This window comes from Rattus rattus, chromosome 3 (genome assembly GCF_011064425.1).
Source record: "Rattus rattus isolate New Zealand chromosome 3, Rrattus_CSIRO_v1, whole genome shotgun sequence".
NCBI classification, from domain to species: Eukaryota; Metazoa; Chordata; class Mammalia; order Rodentia; family Muridae; genus Rattus; species Rattus rattus.
The window spans coordinates 35,718,749-35,733,642 of NC_046156.1; the positions used below are offsets into that span (position 1 = coordinate 35,718,749).

General features: G+C 40.9%; 1 protein-coding gene across 1 annotated transcript in view; it reads right to left on the minus strand.

Annotated features, from left to right (window-relative positions):
• Window positions 1-14,894, minus strand: part of LOC116896287 (bifunctional heparan sulfate N-deacetylase/N-sulfotransferase 3) — an 84,195-nt gene that overhangs the window by 28,648 nt on the left and 40,653 nt on the right. The window contains exon 3 of the mRNA XM_032897369.1: window positions 4,696-4,783. Within this exon, the coding sequence (XP_032753260.1) occupies window positions 4,696-4,783 (88 nt within the window). The remainder of the gene's footprint in view (window positions 1-4,695; window positions 4,784-14,894) is intronic.

The following is a 14,894-nucleotide window of genomic DNA, read 5'->3' on the forward strand; positions in this document are numbered from 1 at the left end:
GGATTTTTTTTTTTGGGGGGGGTATCTGCTTGTAGCTGTAGTGCCAGCAGAGGCCAGAAGAGAGAGTCAGATCCCCTTGGAGCTGCACTTAGAGCTAGTTGTAATCCCCTTGACATAGTTCCCAGCAGCAGATCTCTGGTTCTGTGAAAGAGCAGTTCACACTCTTAACTACTGAGCTCTCTGTCTCTCTAGCTCCAAAACTTAAAAAAATTACTAACCACGAGATATGAATATCAAAATATTTTAATGTCGTCTTCAAAATTAGAAGACTAACAGGGGCTTCGTACAGCTTGTAGTGTAGAGGGAATGAATGAAACAGAATAACAGGTGTTTTACAAAGAGTAGGACAGGGGAAGAGCATGTAAATTATTTGACGTGGCTTGGATATTCAGATGGGAGAAATCTGCTGTTGGTTTGTTAATAGTGTTGCACACAGTGGTGTCTACAGAAGTTCCTCGCCTCACTTACCACATAGGTCACGGAGGGAAGAAGGTTCATCAGGCCTTACAGTGGTCCTCTCATTCTGAGCTCTACCTCCCTAGGGACTGTGATAGGTAACAGGCCCCCTAGAGTGTGAGCTCTTTCCCAGCCTGCCTCTTTGGCCCCCTTTCCTCGCCACACACATTTCTGTCTTTCCCTGTGCGTGTCTGTCACTATACCTTCGTTTTCGAGCTGTTTTTTTTTCTCAGAGTATACTCAATGAGGAAAGAGTGTCAGATCTCGGAGGTTTTTTGAGAGATGGTTCAAGCAAGTTAGCTATCTTTTCCTGAAATTGTAGTAGAACTGCAATTACAACTTTTATACATCACAAGCCTGCTGGATTTAGAGCAATGATTTCTGCCATCTGAGAGATTTATCTTAGTTTACAGGAAACGTAATTTTATTTCTTTTTTTTTTCTTAATAGCTCTATTTATCTGGCTTCCTTGAATCCCACTTTGGGTATATTTTCGATCAGAATGGATTATATTGGGCAGAAGTATCTATTTATTATTTCAACGTTATGATAAAATAAATGAAACGAATGTGGTTGCTTATGTTTGGATTACTCCAGCCTCCTCTGGAGGAATCAGAGGAGGACAGGAAGGAGAAGTCAAATCCCTTACCTTATGACAAATGATGCTCGAGCCCAGTCACGCCACTGTCAAGCAAAGCTCAGTTTACTGTATGTCTACTTAGAAACCCCACTCTACAGTAAGTACATCCTTCTTCACTTTTCTATTGTAGACTCCCAGCAACAGAGACTTCCTCGAAGGGAAGACGGTTGTTCAGAGCTTTATGACACTGTGCTGCTCGGTTCTCACAACGTCCATGTGAGGTAAGGGTGACAGAAAATCCCCTTCTCTCAAATCAGGAGCCTGATCTTTATGGAGTCCAAGAGGCACACCCTGAGCTAAAGCGAAGGTTAGGAGGGGCCCTGGGTGCAATCTGACTGGGTAGGTGGTCTTGCTTCTCAGTGTTTTCCTGCTATGTTGTAGCCTCACTGACCCGTGGAAGCAGAACCTTTTTCTTTTGCCATATAACCTCCCTAATGACTGACTGTCAGTTGTAAAACTCTGTAGGGAAATTGCACTGTGGTTAAGTGAGGGTGGAGACAGTCTGCACACTGTCCTGGCTACTTAACTTTGGGCCCTTTACATTCAAGAGAATGTTTAAATTAAACTAAATTTAAAAAGGGGAAGCCTCGGGCTGGAGAAAAGGCTCAGTGGTCAAGAGCAATGGCTGCTCTTTCGGAGGACTCCGGTTCTTTCCCCAGCACCCACACCATGTTACAACCATTTGTAGCTCCAGTTCCCGGAGATCTGACAAAGGGTCAGACACATATGTAATGCACAGGCAGAATACCTTACCATGTAAAATAAGATTTAAAAATGAAAGGAAGGAATCTTTCTCCTGAAACATTTTTCTTTTTTCTATTTCAGCAGCACCACTTTCTCTTTTCCGTCAAGACTGAGCATAAAGGACAGTTTTCAACAGAGAAAGGGACCAACTATTTACAAAGGAAGACACTGCCTTTTACTTAAGTTTTATAACATAATTTGAAAGGCTGAAAATTAAATTTTATAGTTGTTCTCATGAAAAATAATCTATCTGGTCTTAGACTCTGCTGGCTATAACTGTGTGGGACCTTTCATCTTGTACACAGATGATGAGATCTCACCAATCTTGGCTCTGCTTTTCACCTACATAGGTCTTCCCTTGATCTAGAGAGAGCATATTCATCATGAGCTATGGGGAATGCTTCCCTTAAAAAGAAAAACAATAACACACACACACACACACACACACACACACACACACACACACCCCTTTCATTGCTCAGAAGGAACGAGTTGGACAAATGACATCATTTCTAGCATCATTTCTAGTTGTAGGAAGAAGACATTTGGCTTGTGTATTTCCTGAGTTTGGACTGTTCTGACTTTAATTCTATGGCACTTTCTCCCATCACCCTCTGTTTGATTTGAACATGGAATGTCCCCATCAGCTTATGTGTTAAGGGGTTGTTCAGTTGGTGACTCCATTTGGGAAGGGCATGGTTAAGAAAGTAGGTCACTGGAGACGAGCGTCTGAGAACGCGCTTTCTCCCAGCCCCTCTCTCTGTCTCTCTGTTGCCATGAGGTCAGTGCTGCTCTACCACACACAGCCTCCATGACCTTCTGCCTCACCACAGGCCTAGACATGATGAGCAAAGCAGACTGTGGGTGAAACTTTTTGGAAATAAAAATCAAATCCTTTTTTCATTAAGCTTTCCCACAGGCATTTACTGCAGCGACAGTGTTAGCCATACAACTTTTTCTAGTATTGTGAATTCAGGGTATTTTCTGATTCCTTCCTTGTGTCCTAGTTTTCCTTTCTTTACAGATGGCAAAGTGTGCAACAGCTCAGGAGGTGACCGTGGAGATTCTGTTTCTTTAGGCGTTTTGTACTCTCTGCTGTGAAGTGTAGCAGCATGGTGGGCCTAACATTGTTACAACCAGAACCAGAGCTTCTGTACCCTGAGATCCTTTCAGAGGAAGCACCTTATCTTTTCTGGTTTAAGAAATCATTGGATATCACAAAGCTGTCCATCTGTGATCCATCTGGAACTTACTTTGTGTGTGTGTGTTTTTTTCTCAGCTCTGGGTCAAACCACCTTCTTTCCAGGGTAAAGTTCTGCGATCAGTGTGGATTATTGGAAAACCTGTTTCCATCAGGAATGAGATTAGTGTGTTTCCATGGACTGTGTTTCTTTCTCCCTTTAAGCTTCTGCCACCACATATCTTACTGGCAGTGACTTCGTAAATACTAATAATATTTGCTGGTGCAACTATTGTCTCTATTTGAATTTTCATATGTGCTTTAGAGGAATGTTATTAATATCCACCAAGAAACTTGTTAGAATTGTGACTTTATTAATTATAGATTAATTTGGAGAGGACTGACTTGTTAAATGTCTAGTCTTCCAATCCTTGAGCGTGTTTGAGCGTTATAAAGTTACACTCAGTACACCTGTATCATTCTAAAATCTACTCCTTCAACTCTGCCGATGGAATAGTAAATTATGCTCTTTTTGTTTATCTGTGACTTTAATGATGAGGTGCAAAGACACATCTGATTTTGTATATTGTACAGGACTCAAAAAGGTATTAGAAAAGATAAAGTTGACATTAAAATTGAATATTCTCATTATTTAAAAACATGGAGAGAGAAAAGACAACCAATACTTTGAGAGAAAAGAACTTGCAATGCATTTAACTGAGAAATCAGCAGGCAGACTAGATCAACAATCTACACATAAGTAACAAAAAGGATACAGGAACTCCCCAGAAGAGAATCTCAAATAGAGGGCAGTCATGTACACATGCTCCCTTCCTGTTCATAGGAGAAACATATATTTCAAATCCATCATATGAATTTCTGTGCTCCCACAGCACAGGTAAAATTTAAAATGGAAACAGCATGAAATATGAAGCCCAGTCCTCAGACAACTAGGAATACACACACTGGAAAAATCAGTTTGTAAAATCGGTTGGCCTTTCCTCTTCAAGTTTTTTTTTTCATACATGTGTCTTGTAAACAACTTCACTCTGGGCTGAGAGCCAACGGAAAAGAACGTGAGTCCTCTAAGGCACACAGGTGGACGTCTAACAGGATGGCCTAAGAAATGCCAAAGGCCAGAGAGAACCATCTACATTGCAGTAGGATGGATAAAGTGTTGGTATGCTCAAACAGGAGACACTACTAGGAAATAAACGGGAGAACAATAATCTAAGTCCCGTATCCATGTGACTAACAGAAGGTTGAACAATAGCAGTAAAAGGGAATTTGTATGTTGAAGCCAGGTGTAGCTAACAAAGTACTGGAATCTAAGGAAGCAGCATCAGAAGGGTAGTGACTACCCAGGGGAATGAGTCCGGGGGATGATAATGGTTTCTTGCTCTACTCGAGAGTTACATTGTATATAGTTTGTGAAAATTCACTAAAGATAGTTTGTTACTATAGACTTTTCTATATGTAAATTACAGGTCAGCACAAAAGAAAGGGCATTTGAAAATACCACGAGCTTTAGAATCATTAACATTTTCTAAAGGTTAAAAGTAGCTAAATGGAGTTAAATGAAATGGAGTTAAATGAAAACAGGGAGGACATGAAGGACACAGGGAGCGAGGGACCTGGAAGGAAGTGGGATTTCAGAGTAGTCAGAGAGGTCTTACCCGTGTGATAAAATTTCCCTGAAAATCCAAGGTTGAAAGTAAAGTTGGTGATTTGTGAGCGCAAAAGATTCTGAGTGTCAAGCAGGGCCTGAAATACAGAACCAACAAAAGGCATTTCAGGGTGGCAAGGAACTGAAAGACGTTAAGACCACACTATTCAAACCAAATGGCGGATCGTGGGTGATGTTAGGATTACACAGCACATGCACGTACGTACTCACGTTTCAGCCCACGAGAGATCTGAAAAAAAATTGTTGGCTGGAGAAAGCAAAGTGAAAGGAAAAGTTTAATCCATATGTATAAAGGAAGTGGTGTATTATATCTCGTTTTACCTCTCAGGGACATAGATAACCAGTTCTAAAAGGACACTCCTTTTAAATTAAGCTTGGCAAGAACATACATAGGAAAAAAAACATACTGGCATTTCTCAGATATATCTTTGTTCTTCAAAACACATTTTAACTTTTAAATCTGAGATCCCCAAAAGATAATGATGGTTATTCAAGAAAATAAGAAGGTAAAGCGAATCTCTAACTTGTCCATTAGAACAAGCACACATTCCGGATGGTTCATCTTGACTGGCAGCTGTTCGGAATGGTAAAGTACACTTATGGGTGTGTCCATGAGAGAATCTGGAGGTGGGATTGGCTAAGAGGAATGATCTCTTGAATATGAAAAGCATTACCCTCTAGATTCGGACCAAGTTGGAAAAGAAGACGGAAAGAGGAGAAAGGCAGCTAGTGCAGGCAGTCTCTCAGCTGTGCTCTTTTGTGCTACCTGGACATCATGATGTCAACTCTCTGCTCTGATCCACTGAAACCGTGAGCCAAAATCAATAGTCCTCTGCGCTTGTCTAAGTTATGTCAAGTTTTTGTCAGTGGAGATGGCACACATATTGTACTTCTCATAAGGGGCACTTTTGAAGGATGGTTTTCCGTGTTAATGCTGCTGTCTGTCTAAGAATATACTGCACTTTCATTGTTTCTTCTCCTTTACTTCCCGATTCTTAATTCCAATGACTAATGACTCCAATTACTCTGCCTCCCCCTGATTGTGCGCATGTGCACACGTGTGTGTGTGTGTGTGTGGTGTGTGTGTGTGTGTGTGTGTGTGTGTGTGTGTGATTATAACTTAACATAAATAGCACTGTTTGTTTTCAAAAGGATCTTGGTTAACACTTCATTTTAGACAGAAGGGAACTGAGGCAAATGGCTTGCTTATTTTCACAGACAAAAGGATCCCAAATGAAAAGCACAAACATAACTTGGGCTCTTACACTGGCCTTCCATGGATTCCTTCCCTTTGGTACATCCAGGCCCCCAACTAACCTTGTGTTCTTTAATAGCAGAATTGATAATCGGTAGTGCTTGAACTGCCATATTCCATCTTCCTCTTACTATTCAGTGACTGCTGGAAGATTGCCCACCTTATTGAAATGCAACTGAGTCTGTGCAGATGCAGAGGACAAAATCCTTGCCTCCCCAACTTAAACTCATGCAACTAATCATTGGTTATTGAAGTGTAAGCATGCAATTGTTTCCTAACATTTCTTTGTTTGCAAGAACCAACTCCTTCATGTGCAGGACTGAATAATACCCTATGTGGGTCTACATGACACTGACGATGGAAGGCAGCCTGCTGCTGGATCCACACAATGCTACGAGAGTGTAAAGTCCAATTGAAAAGTCAGTGTTGCTGGAGACAGGTAAGGAAAGGGCGGGGCATAGGAAGAGCACGGGAAGAAACACTGGACAAGCAAATATGCCATTGTGAAGAAAGAGACTTCTTACTTCTCCAAGTTGCTGATAATCTGCAGGGAGGGCGCTGTGCAGGTAGAAGATCTGAGCCTTTTTTCTTTTGGCTCCTGTGGTGAGGACTGTGGAACTTATAATGCAGTGTTTAAGAGGACAGACCTGGAAGTCAGCGGTCTTAACTGAAATGGATTCTCCCACCCGTGTTTCCACTTTTGAGTATGTTATTTCAAACATGAGTTTCATCACTGTTGAAGTAAAGGTAATTATCCTCACTTCAGAGCTCTGTCTGAAGGTGAAATGCGACAGTTGGTGTATGGGGTTGCTGCAGAGGCTGGAACATGACATACGTGTAACACTGAACATTGCTGCTCTGCTGTCTGCAGCTGAAGTCATCACTGGAGCCAACATGGTGGCTACCACTGGATGCTAGACAGACGTCTGTGGCACTTGCCTGAGCTTAATCCTTCATTTGCAAAGTTTGAAATGGTCTTCTACGTCAGAGTAAAATGAAAGTAAACCACACATGCAGGAGTGATTAGTTGTTTGCTAAAAAAATTGAAGTATTTATATCATCTATCTATCCATCCATCCATCTATGCATCATCCATCCATCTATCCATCCATCCATCCATCCATCCATCTATGCATCATCCATCCATCCATCCATCTATGCATCATCCATCCATCCATCCATCCATCCATCCATCCATCCATCCATCATGCATCATATCTACCTATCTTTCTATCTACCTACATTCTATTATCCATTTTTTTATCTTCTCTCTATGTTGCCTATCAGTTACCTATCTATCTATTGTCTATCTACCTATCACCTATCTATGCTCTATATATCATTTATCTATCACCTGTCTACACATCTGTCATCTATCTACCTATCGGTCATCTATCTACCTATCATCTCTCTCTCCATCCATGCACCCACTCATTCACTGCTTGGTTTGCTGTCTGTATGTGAGTCACATGATTTCTCTGCTCCTCCCCAAACTGTCTCATTCTTCCAGTCGGTCATTGTTTCTCCCCAGCTGAACATCCTAGCTAACTTTTCCTGTGTAACTTCCCTTCTTAAGTCTCATCGCTCCCTTTTTTCTATTTTACTTCAATTCACCCCTTAATTATTCATTCAGTGAATAAACATTCAAAATCTATTTTTAAATTATTTCTTGAATATTTAATGACTTCTCCTTAAACCTGGGATGCTGTTGTCCTTTCCTTTTGCTGTCTGCCCCTTTTCCTCGAACTATCCTTCAGTGAACTTTGTTTTCTGACCATACAGTGACTGCTTACTGTATAGTTGTGACTGCTATTGCTATTGAGAGAAAAACAGGCAAACCTCTTATTCCTGAGCTTTAGAAACTAAATTAAAGTCTTGCAAAATAATATCTTTGACAACTAGAATATATGAACTCTGATGAGTCAACTACCTCTGATTTTGCCAGCTTGAATATTTCGCACATTGAGAACACATTTAAAAAACAAACATCCAAGAACTTAAAAGATATACTGAAACAAATGGCGATATGAACTATGCTATGTATGGTAAGATGGTACTTCCTAATTGTCAAGCTGATCGGGTTGAGAAGTGTTCAAAGGTTAGTGAGGCACATCTGGGGTGCCTGTGAGGGTATCCTGGAGACGGTTAGATCCCGAGGGCTCTGACTCACTGACTGGACCAACTCTAAGTAGATTCATCACCTGATGGCATTATTGGGAGCTGATCAAAGGAAGGGGGAGTGGAATATTAGACTTTACCCCTGAGCACCGTATGTTGCCTTGGTCCTTCTCTGTCTTTTCTTTCTCTATGTCCAGGAAGCTACAGAGCAGCACTCTGTTCCCCCACACTCTCCAAGCTATGAAGAGGCTTCTGAAACCGGAAGCCAAAGCCCATCTTTCTTCCCTGAAGTTCTCCCAGGTATGTGGTCACAGGGATAAAAACTGAGTAGTCAACACGTGGTAAAGAGACGATTTGTGTCCAGATGGTATTTATACACTCAGAATAAACAGCAATATGTCTCATACTTTAATTGATCTTACAAACCCAGATTTTGGGAAATGTGCACGAGAAAAATGTCTCATATTTATGCGTTATTTCCATTGTTACAAAATACATGGGGATGTTTTGGGCCAGAAGTTTAAGTACCTGGGAATGTTTTCAGACAGCATTCTTTTCATTAAACGTGTTTTTACTGTAATGAAATAGTTACCCGAGGCAGTGGGCTCATTGCTATGAACGAATATTAGAAAATGATTCCTTGTTTTGATTCTCTATTTGTGATTTGTGTCTAACATGGCGTGACAGTATCAAAAACTAATAATATATAAAATCATTGCTACAGCACCAAAATGAAAAAGAAATCTTGAAAACAGACCCTTTCCAGGGAGTAGATTCTTGGCAGGGCAAATGATTATAACTCTTGTTATAGGCTAGTTCAGGAGCCTTGGAAGCAGAGGGATTAGTTTCAAGTGTATTCATTATTGAAAAGTGGTACTTTTATTTTTAGGAATTCTAGAATATAGCGTGTATTTAACAGTATGGTATATTTTTACAGTTCCATAAACCAATGGTTATTTTTAAAACAAGACATTTTGCAGTCGCTTATAGAGATAGTATTATTACCCCTCTCCTATTTTTTCAATAACTAAGTCAATCCATTTAGACAGGAACAGAGGGAGATATAGGGAAATCAGAATCGTGAAGATACCCATAACCCAATGAAAGAGGAATTAGAGTATGCCATCATTAGAATTAAAAGAACATGTTTGCATTTTTATTCAACAGTGTATTATGGAGGGCTTTGTCCTTTCACTCCAAATCAAGACTTCTAATCAAAGCAGAGTACTGATCACATCAAACGGCTGTGCTAGAATTGATTTGAGCATTTCTGCTTATTGTACATTTGAGTTCCTTTCCCTTTGGCAAACATAAATCCTGTTCTCTGTATAAGTCTGTATTTACATGGTCAGAAACCATCCTGAGACCCAAGTAATTCTATCCACTTTCAACAAACAAACATGCAAACAAACATGGCAGGAAATCTGAAAATACATAGTAGAGTACTAAAAAGGAACATAATGTCCAATAAAATTATACGACATTTGCATTCAAACGTAATTCACAAAAACTTAAAAATCATTTTTTCAAAGTCGAATGTATATGCCGTTCCTTCTTAGTTTTCCAAGTCCTCATTATGCAAAGTCAAGAACATTTGCAAGATCTGGTTAAAGGCAAAAAAAGATCCAATTTAAAGAGATTGAGCTCTGAGGATTGAGTAAAATGGAAGCTTTTATGTGTTTTTGGATTTCACTCAATTTTCCTTAACAGAATGAACATATCAAAGAGAGAAAATGAGAGGCAAAAATTAAAATTAAACATAATTGCAAAACATTTTTGTGTGAGAGTCATTTTAGCATCAGGCAAATGTGTGGCCTTCTTCAGAAGAACAGCTGCTAATTTTTTATTTCTTATTTATACTACCTAGATTATATTTTGAACTCTTATTATTTGCAAGTGAATAGACTAAGTTGGTAAGGAAATAAGAGATGAGGATGATATTTTAATGTTGAGTATTGATTGCACTGTTAGCTTGACTTAGCTGGAGACAGTTGGGAAGAGAGACTACCTCAATTAAGAAACTGACATCATCAGAGTGGCCCATGGGCATATCTGGGGGGATTTCCATGGTTACTGAGTGATGAGGATGGGACCAACCTAGGCTGGTGGTCCTATGCTGTTTAAGAAAGCAGACTCAGCATGGGAGAAAGCATCACTCCATGGTCTTTGCTTTGGTTTCTGCCTCCAGGTTCTTTTCTTGAGTTCCTTAGACACTGGACTATGACCCAGAAGCATAAGCCAAATAAATACTTTCCTCTCGAGTTTGTGTCACCAGTGTTTTATCACAGACAGAAAACAAACTAGGGTAAGTATGTTTTGTCAGCAGGAGAAAAAATATATTCTCAAACCATTAGAATCTATATTTGTTAAATTAAATAAAAGCAATAGGGTAGTTGATTGCAAAGGCCTGTATTTGTGTCTCTATGTCATACATTTGAATCCAAGCATCAGAGCTACTCAGGGGAATATCGTTGAACCTGTTTCAGGTGACACGGAAGAAATGGCTGCAAGTCTCTAAAACGCTAATGTGGAGCAATAGAGCTATGACTCTCGGAGGGCCGCTGGCCCTTCTTTTTGCCAAGCTTGAAAACTTAATGCTTTGCCACAAAATTCCTTCTCTGTTTCCTCTTGCTAGCCATGTGGACAACAAAAACATATGCCCACAGTTCCCAGCTATATTCCAAATGTCTCTTTAATAACATGGGTGCCTATTCGCACTAAAATGGAGGCTCAAGCAGCTGCATGGTAGTAACCGTCACAGGGTTCCGAGCCTCTTTCTACATTTCTTTTTTTTCCCCATCTTTATTAACTTGAGTATTTCTTATTTACATTTTGATTGTTATTCCCTTTCCGGTTTCGGGCAAACATCCCCTCCCCCCTCCCCCTTCCTTATGGGTGTTCCTCCCCACCCTTCCCCTATTGCCGCCCTCCCCCAACTGTCTAGTTCACTGGGGTTCAGTCTTAGGGACCCAGGGCTTCCCCTTCCACTGGTGCTCTTACTAGGATATTCATTGCTACCTATGGAGGTCAGAGTCCAGGGTCAATCCATGTATAGTCTTTTGGGTAATGCTTAGTCCCTGGAAGCTCTGGTTGGTTGGCATTGTTGTACATGTGGGGTCTCGAGCCCCTTCAAGCTCTTCCAGTTCTTTCTCTGATTCCTTCAACGGGGTCCAGTTCTCAGTTCAGTGGTTTGCTGCTGGCATTCGCCTATGTATTTTGCAGTATTCTGGCTGTGTCTCTCAGAGAGATCTACATCCGGGTTCCTATCAGCCTGCAATTCTTTGCTTCATCCATCTTATCTAGTTGGTGGCTGTATATATGGGCCATGTGGGGCAGGCTCTGAATGGGTGTTCCCTTCTGCCTCTGTTCTAAACTTTTGCGTCCCTATTCCCTCCCAAGGGTATTCTTGATCCCCTTTTAATCGTTACTGAATCCTCCATCCCCACCAGAATATTCATGCCTTTATGTTTGCTCTGTATGAGCAGAGTAAGGACATATAAGTTTGTGTGGAAGGGAAGGGGACAGAATTACACAGTAATATTAAAGTGTTTGCTACATATTTTAACTCATCTAGAACACACATGACGCATAAAGTTCAAATTCTATAAACTGAGGGATATTTTTCTTAAAACAGTTGTTGGACGGAAATTGGCAGAAAAGATTTGTAACTAGGAAACGGAAAATTATTAAGTGCTATTCTTTATTGAATGCTTGAAAATTTTATGCATATTTTATTTAGTGTTTGGCTGATATACATCAATAGGCAAAATTCGGATGTACTTTTAAAAGGAAAAAACAAATGTACAAAGCAGTTCACAAATTCTCACAGTGCAGTAACTTTAGGGATCGACTAGCTAGTCTTATCCAATTAACCTCTTATAAAAAAGTATTTGCATGCCATAAGACATGTTAATACATGTAAATAATGTTACCGGCTCTTCCCAAGAAATAAAAATACTAAGTACTAACAAACACACATGGCCAAGGTCCTCAGTACCTTTCCGCTTCCACTTTAGCAGCACAGTGGGGCTGAGGTTTGATTAACCACCCCATGAGGCAGCAGCCATATTTGCTTCATCTCAGTGTGGTGTTAGGAGCCTGGTGTGCAAGTGTGTTTGTGCAGTGGATCAGGAGTGGAATTTTCATTGAATCTTGATGAAAGTGTCAGTATAACTCAAGGTGAAAAATATAAATAGAAAATATTTTTCTATCTGTCTATCATCTATCTCTCCATCCATCCATCCATCCATCCATCCATCCACCCATCCATCTAATTTGAGAAAGTGTGTCTTATGTCCGTACTTCCAGCATTTATGTAAAGAAATAAAGGCGAAAATGCTCCACACAGTAGGACACCCTTAGGAACCTGTCAACTACATCTCACAAATCAACTACATAAAAAAGAGTTTGTGCACTGTCCCGATGATTTAAAAAACTTACAACATTTGCTTTTAAAAGTCGCAGTAGATCACATTAAAAACTCACCGGAATATAGACCCTTGGGCTCTAATGCAGAGACCCTGAGCAGTGCAAGACACAAGGGCGATATGGGTGTGTGGGGAAATAGCACAACACTCTAAGGACCTCCTGTGTGTTTCTTGATTTGGAATGTTGATAGATCAAGGTAGCCCTAATTCACTAAAGGACCTGTTCTTGTCCTTAGCATCTGAAAAGGTGCTGACAACTAGTGACTTAGGTTCCTGGTGTAAGGAAGGCAGAAGGCAGTCAATAGCTCCATGAAGAACTTAAATAAAAGACATTGTGAATTTTCAAATTAGAAGTTTTCTAAAAAAAATTATGAGGATTAGGACAATTCAGTAGCCATTCTAGAAACTGTGCTGGACCTGAAGTACCCGGTGTTTGTTAATTTTTTGCTTCAGTTTGAATGGGATATGAGTTCCTTAGGTAGTGGTATCTGAGAGGCTGCTTTTGGAGGAGATCAACATTAGGATTGGTGTAGTCACGCTGATTGGCTTCTTTATTTTTAGGGAGCTTTGTCAGACCAATTGAAGATTTGAACAGAAAGAAGAGGCAAGGGGGGGGGTCTTCCTGCCGGTCTCAAACTAGGACATTGGTCTCCACACCCCCCGCCCCAGCTGAGACTCAAAACGTGAGGTGAAAACTCAGTTTTTCTCCCTCTAAAACTTTTCTCTGTAGTTCAAAATGTAAAAGTTCTCTTCAGCCAGGTTGGCAGAAGCAGTTGTTCAGGGTGCATGCTAGGCAAAGCGTAGTAACCTGGGGTAGGCAGCTCCACCCTTGGGAAGGTGGGTGGGAAGAAGCAGGTAAGGTTCAGAGACAGGTAAAGAATCACCAATCCATATTGTGAAATGGTCCAGCCTCCGGGGAAAATGGCCTGGTGTTTCCTTACAAAGCTAAATAGAATCGCTGTATCATCTAGTAGTTCTGCTTCTAGGCGTATACTCCAAACTGAAGTTTTTACACGAATGTTTGTACAGTAGCTCCTAGTAACAAACCACGACCACCAAGTCATGAATATAGCTCCTAGTGCCCACTGGTAGATAAATGGATAAACAGATTGTGATACACACATACGGTGTGAGAGTCTTCACCCAGGAAACCAAGGTGCCGATGTATGTCACAGCACTGACAAACCTCATAAGCACACATATCTAAGTCACATACTGTGGGAATCTGGTTATGTGCAGTGTATGAATCCATGGAGAGGGAAGACAGACTGCTGTCCAGGGCTGGGATGAGGTGCAGATGAGCAGTAGGGTGGGTGTGGGATCCACACGATGTAAGGGCAGTGTCTGGACTGCACAGAGGTAGTGCCTGTGTCTGTTAATAAACATGCTAATGGCCACGACTCTAATTTTAACTAGATGGCTAGAGGCCAGTGGGTTTCACCTCTGTGAAGAGGAGATTTAGAGTGTACAACGGTGACCATCAATGTCTGTGTGGACTCAGCTGAGTCTTATTAAATAGGTAATGTAAGCACAGTGATTTTCCCAGTAGATCGACATGGCTCATTCCATGACAGACTTCAAACTGGAAGTCAAGGAGACAAGGCCTAAGAACTGGGCAAGTCCAGAAAAGCCCAGGCAAGTCAATACTAATGGAAAGAACCCCAGGCTCCAGCCTTCATGCCCCATAACGGTTCTGGAATGCCTAGAGATAGAGTAAGATAAAGCTCATCTACCCAGGAATTCCAATGTTCTTTAAATCAAGCCTTCAAGCTCACTTGGTTGTCTCTCTATCTTCATAATGGAAGACCCCAGCATGCTGGACTTCTGCAGAATGACACACTCTTTGTGTTTACATACTACTTGAGTCCAGGGTATCATTCTTTGGTGAATTATGGACCCTTACAGATGTCCACCGTCCTCCACACTGGCATCAAAAAAGTTCTTCACAGTGGGCGCTCAAAGTGTCCAGGCAGTTTGGTAGCAGTGTGGACTGATTTCCAGAATTCGCTATGCTGCCTGGCTCTGGCTTTAGTCTTAGCCCATCACTGTCTTCCTATTCACCCAGCTCTGGCCATGCTGGCCTCTATGAGAGTCCTGATGATTTCTTGACTCTGAAGGCCATCAGTACTTCTGCTAGTTCTTACAGTCAAACATTCCCCCGGACAGGGTTTACTCAAGTTTGCCAGATTTTTGGTTAAATAATCTTGGTGTGGCTTTCCTTTTTCTCCTCCATTTTCAAAGATTAAAATCCCCTCAGCTTTATTGAGGTATAATTGAGAAATAAGATGATATATATTTACAGTGAACAGTATTATATTTTGATACATATATGCACTGTAAAATAGTTAAACCAACCAGGTTGGTAAACCGTCACTACTGGATATGAGC